General features: G+C 43.6%; 1 protein-coding gene across 1 annotated transcript in view; it reads right to left on the bottom strand.

The window, feature by feature from the left end:
• CDH9 (cadherin 9) overlaps positions 1 to 12,821 on the bottom strand; it is a 138,155-nt gene that overhangs the window by 17,217 nt on the left and 108,117 nt on the right. Inside the window, exons 6-8 of the mRNA XM_028737920.2 lie at positions 6,743 to 6,930; positions 2,192 to 2,445; positions 1,150 to 1,286 (exon numbers count right to left, since the gene is read on the bottom strand). Of these exons, the coding sequence (XP_028593753.2) occupies positions 1,150 to 1,286; positions 2,192 to 2,445; positions 6,743 to 6,930 (579 nt within the window). The remainder of the gene's footprint in view (positions 1 to 1,149; positions 1,287 to 2,191; positions 2,446 to 6,742; positions 6,931 to 12,821) is intronic.

Raw genomic sequence — 12,821 nt, 5'->3', positions numbered from 1 at the left:
CCCACAGCCAGAATAGAACTGAGAGAGAGAGAGAGAGAGAGGGGGGGGGGGAGAGAGAGTTGAGCAGATCTAAGAGACATGACAACATACACATATTTTGCTACCAGTTTGGCAATAGATCTATTAGTCCTCTCAAGAAAGATACAAGAAAGGGCCTCTAAATATTGACTGGTGAACCATCTCATAAGAGGATATATTAGGTGTTGTTATTGAACCCCCTGATAAAAACTACATTAACACACAAGAGACCATTTCAACCCCTGGGTGGTTCTATAAACAGCATCTTCTCTTTTACGATTTACAATGTAACCCTATGCATGTCTACTCAGAAATAACTCCCAATGGGTTCAGCAGGGCTTACACCCAGAGACGTGTACATAGAATTGCAGTCTAAGTGTTAAACTGTAACAATACGTTTTACATGGATCTGTAAAATTTTAAAACGACATATACAGTTACAGTACTATATGTGACACGTGGGGATTGCCTAACAAAACATTTACACTAGCCCAACAACTTTTAGCTATACAGTGGTGCCTCGCAAGACGAAATTAATTCGTTCCGCGAGTTTTGTCGTCTTGCGATTTTTTTCGTCTTGCGAAGCACGGTGTCGGGAAAGTTTTGGAAAAGCTTCAAAAATCACCAAAGTCTTTAAAAACCTCAAAAAAGGCTACCACACCGCGTTCTATGAGTTGCTCCTCGAAGTCAAGTCGCAACTGTATTAACGGTGTTAAGAAAAAGGAAACAAACTTGCAAGACGTTTCCGTCTTGCGAAGCAAGCCCATAGGGAAAATCGTCTCGCGAAGCAGCTCAAAAAACAAAAAACCCTTTCGTCTAGCGAGTTTTTTGTCTTGCGAGGCATTCGTCTTGCGAGGTACCACTGTATGAAGTAATTGCCCCCCTTCTACTCTCCCCACACCTCCCCGCATGTCAACTAAATCTTCTCCAGAGGTTTTGGGGAAAACTCAGAGCAGATTTAGGGTGGTGTGGAAGTTACATTGCGCAGCTAAAAGTCATTGCACTCTCATAGCTATTTAGTTGGATACTGCCCAGAATATATTGTTGCAGTACTGGGTGTGATATTGTGCAGATATATATATATATATGGAAACACTTACAACCATGCAACAGGATGCACCTGCCACTTACTGATTTCAGTTGCTATGACAGTGAGATTGTGCCATGGGGCCGCTTCTCGGTCAAGTGTCTTTGAGACAAATATGGACCCATTTCCTGAGTGGATGTTGAATATTCTGTCCAAATCAGTGTGCCGATCCAAAGTATATCTGTCAAATTACAACACAGGCTGCCTCTTGGTCTTCTAGTCATACTGTGATTTTAATTAAGTTTTTGAACATTTAACAGAGGTTTAAAATAGTGCACTTTATAACCAGTATATAAGTACACACACACACACACACACACACACACACACACACATCTAACTGCTGTGCTACCCAAAATACATTACTAAATATTTTTACATCAAAATAGAATTGAACCTTACAGTAAAAGACGGGAAGAAACCAGAATCCAAACATCCAAACAACTGAATGCCAGATGTAAAAGCTCTGTAATATTATAACTGAAATAGATGAATCTATGAACTGAACATATCATTTAAAATATAAACACAATGTGAAGAACCAAGATTCTTACTGAGTTATGCATCAAATAATGAAATTCACAACTCTGTAACAACAAAAGAGCTATGTGAATTTCCACTAAAGTAAACATAACTATTCAAAAAGAAGTGATATTTGGACTGGTCTAGAAAAATGGTAGGAAGCCACATGTTGCAGTTTTACTGCTGAAGATTTTGGCCTTTTACGTTGCCTTGATAAGAGACTACTTTTGAGCTACCTTCATCCAATTTACTTATATGCCACTTTTCCAAATAATGCTCAAAGTGGCACGCAAGAACCATACATAATCCATTCTGACCTCCTTAGTGTACACATAATAATAAAATGCTAATGACATCAATAGCAATAATTATAGTACTGTGGACCTATCCGTACTGAAATTAGCAAGCACTTCAATAATATCTTCAAATCACAAGATTTCGACAATGTCTGTTAAGCAAGATTTAAGGTTTTATGCCTCCCTTTTTTCTTTTTCTTTTGTTAGAGAAATGCAAGGATATTGCACACTTGATGCCTATTTGCGCTGTTTGTGGAAGTTGACTTACTTTATTATGTTCCTTGCTGCATCCGGATCCTGAGCTACCACTTGCCCAATGATACTACCTTCCCTGGCATCTTCATCTACTTCTAGTAAATTAGAAGGTATGCTAAACACTGGCGGTTCGTCGATATCTTCCACATAAATTTTGACCAAGGCTGAGTCCTTAAAAGGTCCCAGGTAGAAAAATCGCGGGTCAGGATGAACGTTGGTTGCCTCCACTTTTAGGGCATATAGATTCTTCTTTTCGAAATCTAATTGCTTGCAGTCAAAGGTGGGGTGGGGGAGAAGAAATGGAAAAGAATGTCACATAGAAAAACAACTACATTTCAGAAGGATAACGAAGTAGAACTAGTACTGTTGGAAACCATTTGATATAAATCTTTTTGCTAACTCCGAAATTTCTATCTGTCCTGTGCCCAGTCATACTACTAAGTGGTAGAGCACCTGTTTTGCATGCAAAAGCTCCCAGGTTCAAGTCCTTGCATCTCCAGGTAAGACTGGAAATGTGAAGAGTCGCTGCCAATCAGGGCAGATAATACAGATCTACATGGGCTCAATGGCCTGACTTGCTATAAGGCAGATTACTATGTTCTTATCTATCATCCACCAAGACAGCTGCCCAACTGTTCTATTCCATCACAACAAAATGATGGGGGGAAGACGACATGGTAATATGTTCTCGGTGGTCTTTTCTCAATTTCTGACAGTGTTTTGTGGGGGAAAGACGATAAACGAGGCAGTATCTTGCCACATTTTTACTCTTAGTAAATTTTATTATATTACTTTAATGTGCTTAGGTATAGGTAAAGGGACCTCTAACCATTAGGTCCAGTTGTGGCCGACTCTGGGGTTGTGGGGCTCATCTCGCTTTATTGGCTGAGGGAGCCGGCGTATAGCTTCCGGGTCATGTGGCCAGCATGACTAAGCCGCTTCTGGTGAACCAGAGCAGCACACGGAAACGCCGTTTACCCTCCTGCCGGAGCGGTACCTATTTATCTACTTGCACTTTGATGTGCTTTCAAACTGCTAGGTTGGCAGGAGTTAACGTGCTTAGATAACTTTTAAAGGCAGTAGGAAAAAAGCATAGAGCTAGCTACTAATACAATGTCCCACTTATCAAAATGGTGCAGCTACTCTTGCCTCCTCTAATTATATCCTCACAATGAATTTGTGAGGCTAGTTAGGCTGACAGATTTGGATTGGCCTAAGGTCACCCAGTGAGCTTCTTAACTGTGTAGGGAGTTGAACTTGGGTCTGCTCAGTCATGATGCAACACTAGGTATGTTCTCCCACTGCAAATTCTCCTTCCTCAGTCTTGTAAGACCTACGTGAGACATCCCATTTCCAGGTACAGTGGTACCTTGGTTGTCATACGGCTTGGCTCCCAAACGAATCGGCTCCCAAACACCACAAACCTTGAAGTGAGTGTTCTGGTTTGTGAACGTTTTTTGGAAGCCAAACGTCTGACACAGCTTCCATGGCTTCCGATTGAATGCAGGAAGCTCCTGCAGCCAATAGGAAGCAGTGTCTTGGTTTTTGAATGGTTCTGGGAGTCGAATGGACTCTCGGAATGGATTAAGTTCAACAACCAAGGTACTACTGTACTAGTATGTTTGACTCATTTAGTTTTAGTTCCTGCTTTCCACAATAACAGATACACCATTCACCACTGTGAAGATACTTCCATAGTTTAAATTTTGTGAAAGGGAAGTCTCACCAAGCAACTTTCCATCTCTTCTTGGCCTGTGTTTCAGTTGCTGGCTGCTATTTCTTGTCCCAGCTTTTGAAGCAGAGAGGTGAATAATATCCTGTTTTCAGACTTTTCTTATAACCCGAACATGTTAGACAATGCGTGAACCAAGTTTTCAATGTCATCTTGGGGAAGTACACTCACAATTTTGATTCATCCATTCAGCATGAATTTGTGAGAGCGAAGTGTCATTATGTATTTGTTATACCAATCTTCAAAACCTATGCACCAGACTCATACAAAATTCCGGTATTTATTTCAGAGTACATTCCATTGAAATCAATGAAACTTACTTACCCAAGTGAATGGGCTTAGGGATTCAGTCTTAATTGCTGCAATAATGATCTCTGAAATAATAATGGCTCTGATAAAGGCCCCTCGTCAACTTAATTTTGCCTACTGTGGCATTTTTAAAGTTTTGTTTGGGGTGGGTGTGTTGGTTCTTATATATCCATCAATACAAATCACTGTTTCATCTCTCTGAGATCTGCCAAAACACACTGCATGTTGCATGCACCATTAGCTGCAATCCACAAAATCAATGACTAATTGCTGTTGACTCAAAATTACACCCATTCTAAACATAGTCCTGTAACAATCAGTAGAATATATATATATGAGCCAGAAATTGTTCTCATTTAGGATAAATCTTGGCACCTTCAGGATGCTCATTTTTAACTAAAGCTGAACTCAGCAAAGAGAGAAAAAACGATCATCAGGGGAAGATAAGGAAAGAAAAGAGGATGTTTAGCTTTGCCCAGATCTCCTCCTATTCACCCACTTAACCCAGAAAATGCCACTGACAATCCCCCGTAATAATATTACAAAGGGAATATGGAGTTTTGAATGGCGCATTCATTAACATTTAGTTTGGCCCTTGGAATTACAGTGTAAAACTATGTGATGTTGTACTGACAAAGTAAACCCAAACCCAGAAAGGCAACTGGAATTTTAGTAAAACTGTTCCTGCTTTGCTGTCACTTAAACTTGTGAATTTAATTGGGTGACTGTTACTATGGCTCTTACATTCCTTGGGAGATGATGGTGAATTGGCAGAGGTGAAGGAGCAGTGCAAGCTACTCTCCACACAACCTCCAATATGAACTGGGCCTGCCCTGTGAGCACTTGGATTAGGCAGACCATGCTTCATCTCACATGGTCTCCTCTAGGCTTTCCAGTTTGAAGGATTTGGCTTGTGTGAAGGGCACAGTTCAAGCAGGGTCCATCTGTATAGTGGAGAGAATTGATCTACCAAGCTACTGCAGCGCTGTTCTAGCTCAATATATGAACCAAGTGAAGAGTTATAGTAGTCTATGGGTAACCTGTGCTTTGGGTTACTACTCTCTTGTAATCTCATAGGGTTAAATTTGATTAAGTTTTCCCGTTAGTGTAAGGACTTCTGTCTGTGCAATAGGGCTTCATCTCCCTCTTCTCCCCACCCACCCAACCCCCAATCAGCTCTGGAGGGTTGGGGTGTGTGGAAATCCTAGAACAGTCTTGGGGGTGGTGGCACAGGTGTGTACAGGGAGAAGAGAGAGAGGAAGTCTCATTGCACATGTGTGATTCCTTGTCCTAATGGGATAATTTGATTGGACACATATAGCCCACTGTTTTCCCAACAAAAGTTTTGCCCCTCCCCCCTTAAATCTGGGCTATGCCCATAGTAGGGCATGTGGTCCCCACTACAGCAGAAAGCTGTCCAAATATTTTAATGTGCATACAATTTAACTCCTGCCTAGCTGCGAGCTATAACACATACTGTAGTTTAGAGGCACATACTACACTGTTGAAAATAAATCATATGTCTATCCCGCAACCTCCTTGCACTATGGAGATACAGGGTATAGATTTGCTCTGGCACACAAAGTATTATTATTTTCTCTCACTCTTTCAAGATAACCTGTGAGTAGAAGTCATCTGTATGCTAGCCAATGGGAGATCAAGAGAGACCTGAAAGCAGATGCCCTGGGCCAGCAGTTCCTTACAGGAATTTGCCCACATAATTTCTTGACCTGCAGGTGTTTGAGTGGAGAAGACAGCCAACAGGCATGCAGGGAGGACACAGGTATGAGGCATCCCCCCCCCCCAAAAAAAGCTTGAGACAGATAAGATCCCATCAAAATAGTTATTAATAAGGTGAGAGGAAGCCTTAGAACACAAGTATTTCTGACACAATTTCAATTTGTGCCCATCTCCTTTAAAGGAAAGCAGTAGCTATAAGGCCACATTAAATTTATGTGTGTTCACATTATATATATATATATATATATATATATATATATATATATATATATAGCTGTTTGACAGAGTCCAGGCAGCAGGGAAGGTCTCATTAGTAGACCAAAGGCTGCCCATGGAATGTGCTCATTAGAGGCTGGAATTCCTCAGACCTCTATCTTCAGGACCAGATTTCATAGTTTGGCTGTCTCCATTCACTGCAAACCAAACGGCAAGAGTTCACCTGGTGGGCTGCTTTGTGAAGCTAACCACCCTCCCTTACCCTGACATATCCATCCTTCAGAAGTTGTCATGCAGGGATGTCTGAATGCATCCGACAGGCCTGAGATCGCAAGGATATCTCTATAGGTGAACTGACATGCTCAAAACAAAACAAAAAGAACCGCACCACAAGTTCTGAAGTTTAACGGTTACCTGGCAATGAAAAGAAGAAGAACAGACATAATATGCTAGCTTCTCTGCAGCTGACCTCACAGGGAACCTTCTCCTCCCTCCTGTCTGGGAGAAAACACACACCCTAAGACCTGGAGTGCTAAGTCCAATAAAAGAGAAGGAGGAAAAATAAACCTTTTTGACAGTTATAATCCCTTCCTGTGTGTCCTTGTCAGTGATGATATCAAAGACGTCCGATCCATCGCCGGGAGCTATGCTGTACTCAATCTCAGCGTTTTCACCCATATCGGGGTCATTGGCTTTTATCCTGCCAAGCGAACTTCCGAGTGGTGCAGACTCCAGGGAGCTGAACTGATATGTGCCTGGGAAATAAAACAACAACGCAAGAAACTTGTGTGAGAGAGTGTGCACACATTCATAGGTGTTTCATCTGCATACATAATTTTAAAATGCCATGAGAAGAAACAGAGAAGGCTCCTCGGTGGCCTGGTGAGTTGAGGAAAGCACCACAAGACAAGAGTTAATCTGAACACAGTGGAAAGGAGTACCTGTCAGAGACAAGGGTGTTTTTTTTTTTCTTGTGGTGGGAAAAGATTATACTGCTTCAAAAGCCTCTTACCGCTACTTTTCTTGCAAATGTTTAAAAATTCAAATGCAAATAGGAACCCTGCCGTGGTTACGGCACTAACTGTCTAGTGCCATTAATGATCTCCACCCCCTATTTTGAAAATTAAATCTAAAAGCAAGAATGGTTTCTTTAGTTTACATAGCCTCAGAAACTGGTGGATCTTGGAAATGGAACTGCCGCTGGATTTTGCCTGAAGCAAAATCTGAGGTGGTTTTGGATGGCTCTGTTCAGGCAACACATGTGTTGGACTTTTAAAAAGAAGTCCTCTCTTTATCATGTAAATAAGCCCAAATTTCTCAGTAGGGTTTGTTACCTTTCTGCTCAAGGATGGGGTAAAGTCAGGTAGCATTCAGCTGATCTGTGTGGATATTACATAGTTCAAAGTAAGATCAGCTTTCCAAGCAAGCAGTGGGAAATTCAGTATGCAGGCTCTAATTAAAAACCTGAGCTTTCAGTTTGCTCACTTTTAACGTTGGTTGCCTTCAGAGTTGTAGGGGAAATCTGAGTACATCTGGAAAGCTTGCCTAGATCAAATAATCCTTTGTAAAAGTCCAAGTTGTCACTCAGGACTTCTGAGGAAAAACTGAGTGCTCACATACAAAGTGAAGGATGCACAACATCACAGCAGCCCAAAATTTCTAATAGCACAATCCAAACCTTCTGTCCCCAGTGGGTGAGGCTTTGCCACTGCATTTGCATCTTCACAACTCATGAGGGAACGATTGTTTGCAAGCTGGCACAGCGATTGGGCTCACTGCCATCACATGACATCGGTGTGCTCAGCTTGGAATCCAATGGATCCCAGGCCAGCTCAGCCTCACCCTGCCTCCAGAAGGCCTGATTTCAAGACCACCTGATGTTTTCTGGAGTGGGAATCCCACTGATGGCACTGCCACCTACCTGTTTGATAGGCAGTAGGGGAATGCTGTACTAAGGCTTGTGTCACTCTGTTGGTAGTGGCTAGCAGATGGCTGGTTTAGCTGGGGGGGGGGGAGACAGCACCCAGGGCTGTCTTAAGCATATGTGGCACCAGGGTGCAAAGATCTGCCCCCCCCCAGGTTTCCCATTCCCAGGTGTGCAGGAGGGCAGAGTAGGCTGGCCGCCTCAGTGTCTTGCTGGCTCAGTCAGCCCCTAACCTGCAGCGCTAAGCCGCCCACAGCAGAAGAGCCCACCACGGTGCTCCGACCAACCGATGGGCGGGCTCTTCCCCAGACTCAACACTCAGGCCCTGGATTCGCAGCCTGGTGCCCCTGAGAGCCTGGCACCTGGGTGCCCCCACACCCCTAGCGTCTATGGCTAAGACGGCCCTGACAGCACCTCTGTCCAAGCCACACAACCCAAGCCTGGCATTTCTCTGCCAGGCTGACATTCTGTGCCCACATATATGGGACCACATTCCATTGGATAATATTGGACATGCTCCTGAATAAGCATGCATAGGCTTTCACTGTTAAGGGAATGTTTGTTCCTATATGAACTTCCTTGTATGATTAGGTCATTAGATTCGGCCCTACTTTGGGTTCTACAGATTTTTGTGCCCATAAGGCACTTAAAAGAATCAGTATTTTCAGTATTTGTCTCTTCCCCATGGAACTTCCTGCCTAAGGAAATCCACCAATGTAACTCATCTCTGCATTAAGAAGCTGAACCAGGGTGGGAAGATTTCTGTTTCTTAAAGTCTCGAGTTAGTTGATAATGAATATCTTTGTGCTCCTGCTTATTTTTGCTGTGGCTGATTGGTGATTTGAACTGCATATAGTAATTGGATATTTTAGCTGTTTTAATAATTGAATGGTTTAGAAAGCCTAATTTTATTTTCTAGGAACTATGCTGGAGATGTTCTTTGAACTGAAAGGTGAGCTAAAAATTAAGCGAATGAATATATCACGTCTACTTTGATCAAAAGGCATGGAAACAAAGGGAGAATTTCTCTTTCTATTTTGAGTTCTCTTTTCCAATCCAATCTCAGAACTGAGGAGATGCGTCATGTTTCTGACACTGGGAATAAATCAGTCCTGGATGCTACATAGCAATCAGCCGGTTATGCAGGAATTCAGATGCATGCACAGGGGCCTATAAACCCAGGGTTTTCCTCATTTCCTTTCACGTTCAGGAGATTGTTTTAGCATATAATATAGAAAGCCTACAATGCAGACAAATAAGCATTTCCCTTCATAGAAGAAAGTGAGAAGCTTCTACACATGTGGACATTGAAGTTTGTAGCCCAGTGCTAGAGCAGATGCTTTGTTGATCACCAGGGCTGTCTTAAGCATATCCGGTGCCGTGGTGCAAAGATCCCTCCAGCACACACACCCATTTCCCAGAGTTGTCGACGTTTATTAAGGGGGGGGGGATCCTCAAGTTGTTGGCCTTTTTTAGGAAAGGCTGCTCCCACACTTGCGCTGCTGCCCCGAGCTGCTCGCACGAGGCCAGTTCCTGTGGCGGGATCATGGTGTGAGGCTGGGAAGCCAGGTACGATGGGGAGGCAGGCGGGGGTCTCATCCGGGCAGGGACAGGCGAAGCGAGCTGGGCTGTCCGCATCGCCGCAGCAGAGAAGCGTGCTCACTCAGCCACAGTCTCGCCATCCTTGCTTGGGGAGGAAGGGGAGAGAGTGTGACTGGGAGGGGATCGGGCAGGGGAAGAAAACCCGGTTCGTGTGAAGGAGTGCAGAGGTGGTGGGGGCAGCTCTGTGCAAGGCGGTGGGGAAGGAGGGAGGGGCGCTGCGGGCAGCAGTTGCAGTGTGTAGCCACAAGCGCAGGGATCTTTGATGGGGAGAGCGGTGGTAGAGTCATGTTTATTATACGCAGAGCTTGGGATACAAGCACACACCACACAGCCGAGGAGGTGGTGAGTTGCGGAGCCAGCAGAGAGAGCTCCGGACTGCAGGAAAGCATCCGGAGCCTTCCCGCCTCCGACAAGTGCTGGAGGTGCGCAGGCGCCAAGCCCCTGCTTCGCCTCACTTACCTCCCCGCTCTCCCCTCCCCGGACTCTCCGCCTGGTGCCCTCCACTGCTTGGCACCCTGGCTCGCCACACCACTATGCCCAGTGGTAAAGACGTCCCTGTTGATCACAACCAACACAATCACCTGTTTCAGAGAAGCTACCAAAAGTGGGATTTGCTGTTTGCAGCCCATCTCAGAGTGCTAGGCGCCTGTTTCATACTAGCTCTGACTACAGAGATGTTCCTGAACACTGTCATATAGGGCAGAGCCATGAAAAAAATGCATTACATGCAGGGCCAGGTTTAGGTTTGATGAGGCCCTAAGCTACTGAATGTATTGGGGCCCTTTATATGTCCAGCTGTCCTTTGTCAACAACAAATTGTCACTGTTTTTTGTGTTGAATATATACTATATGGTGATTTATGGACCTTAAAAGGTAAAGGTAAAGGTACCCCTGCCCGTACAGGCCAGTCTTGCCAGACTCTAGGGTTGTGCGCTCATCTCACTCTATAGGGCGGGAGCCAGTGCTGTCCGCAGACACTTCCGGGTCACGTGGCCAGCGTGACATCGCTGCTCTGGCAAGCCAGCGCAGCACACGGAACACCGTTTACCTTCCCGCTAGTAAGCGGTCCCTATTTATCTACTTGCACCCAAAGGTGCTTTCGAACTGCTAGGTTGGCAGGCGCTGGGACCGAACGACAGGAGCGCACCCCGCCGCAGGGATTCGAACCGCCAACCTTTCGATCGGCAAGTCCTAGGTGCTGAGGCTTTAACCCACAGCGCCACCTGCGTCCCATCTGTCGCTAAACAGCTACAGGTTTGAAGCCTGCACCCCAGACCACTGAGGATCATCCGGGCTTATGGACCTTATAGGTATCTAAAGCACATAACAAAATATGTATTTTATCAAAGTAATTGTTGAACTGAAATACAATTAAGAAGTATGCAACCAGTCCATACAGAATGTAGATACCCTATATATAGAAATGAGCAAACCAGTGATATTTTAGGGAGCAGGCTGGCAGGCAGGGCCCATTACCTACATTATAGGGGCCTACACAACACAAAACACTGTTGCTATATGTAGGTTTTATTCTATTTGTTTTTATCTTATATTTTGGAAATGTACATCCAGTTTTTTTGCCTTTTATTTTTTTGGGGGCCCCCAAGAAAGTGGGGCCCTAAGCTATAGCTTGTTTAGCTTAAACGTAAATCCGGCACTGGTTACATGAGTACTTGAGGTCTGAAGTACTCTGTGACCTGTCTGTGGGCCACAGTCCTAAAGGTCCTGAATGAAGACTTTGGAATGTCACCAGTGAAACATTGGTTGCTCTTTTCTTTTCAGAACAAACTATGTTGATGAAGTAAAGATCACTTTGTGCAGAGCAAAGTGAGAGACCAAACAATGTGGAACATGCTAGTTCATTGTGCATGTCAGAGGGTCTATTTCTTAGTGCTCCATCATATAAAAGCCCAAACTTCCCTCTATGTACAAAAGGAGAACATGAAGGAGAGGGCTTGACTAACTCCTGAGGATGTTCTAGTTTTCTTTGGGTTTGTGTGTTTATAACTGGGAATATTTATAAGGTTATTTTTATATTAAAATACATATTTTAAAATATACTGTGTCCATGTGCAGTCTGAAGTTACGAGGTTTACAGAGTGGTAGCCATGGTAGCTTGTTGCAGCAGATACAAGAAAGAGTGTTGTGGCACTATATTTATTACAGTATATTTATTATTTCATAAGCTTTCCTGGATCACATTAATTGGTTCTTTTGTGTAGAGACTGGGCTATTTGTCCTATGCAGAATGCTGAAAGCTACTGCTGGGAGATAACATATATCACTCTGGAAGATGAACAGGTGAATGAACAACTGATTGTGTGACTGGCACAATACGCAATTAGATAGTGTAATAGTGTTGCCAGAGTAGAAAGAGGGACAGATTTGGCATCTGGGTTTACTGCAGGGCCTGGTCCCAGATCTCTGTTATGTGGCCTGTAGTTGCTGATGAGTGGTTGCTTTGGGATAGTTGTCTGGGGCTTTCTGTAAGTACAGACCTACCACACAAGACCTGTGAAATTGAGGTGTCTATTGACTAACGATAGCCTATAGATCACTGATTATGTTTGAATGGTTTCAGCTGGGAACTATAAATAATGAGAAGTGGATTTCTGTCATTTTCTCTTCAAGGTTTGTCCTGTAGTAGTACCAATCTGGCTTGGTTGATCTCCCACATCAATGGATGAGGGAGGTGCTGTGGTTTGATGAATGTCTGATGTAACTTTTTTCTATCTTGTGAGTGTGATGAATCTGAGCTGATGCAATTATATCATAGAGATTGGGTGTAGACGATAGATTTTGTAGTGCATGTTCTGGATGCACTTTGGAATCATGTAAGTAGCTGTAGCAGACATTTGGTTTCCTATGTATAGTGATGCTTACATGTCCATTGTACAATTTTACAGTAGTTTCAAGAAAGTGAACCTGCTGTCTGAATAGGTCAAGGCTCAAGTTCATGGCAGGTTGAAGCTTATTGAAATCTGGGTAGAACTGCTCAAACTGTCTTTGTTGATAAGTCCAGATGATAAAGATGTCATAAATGTGGCAACTGAAAACTGGCTAAAATGTTTTAAAATGTTTTAAATGGTTCTAATTTTGTTTTGTTTTTGTCGGATTAGT

The sequence above is a fragment of the Podarcis muralis genome, chromosome 8 (genome assembly GCF_964188315.1).
Source record: "Podarcis muralis chromosome 8, rPodMur119.hap1.1, whole genome shotgun sequence".
Taxonomy (NCBI): Eukaryota; Metazoa; Chordata; class Lepidosauria; order Squamata; family Lacertidae; genus Podarcis; species Podarcis muralis.
Note: the sequence above shows the minus strand (reverse complement) of the source record. Positions and strands in the feature narration are given on the sequence as shown.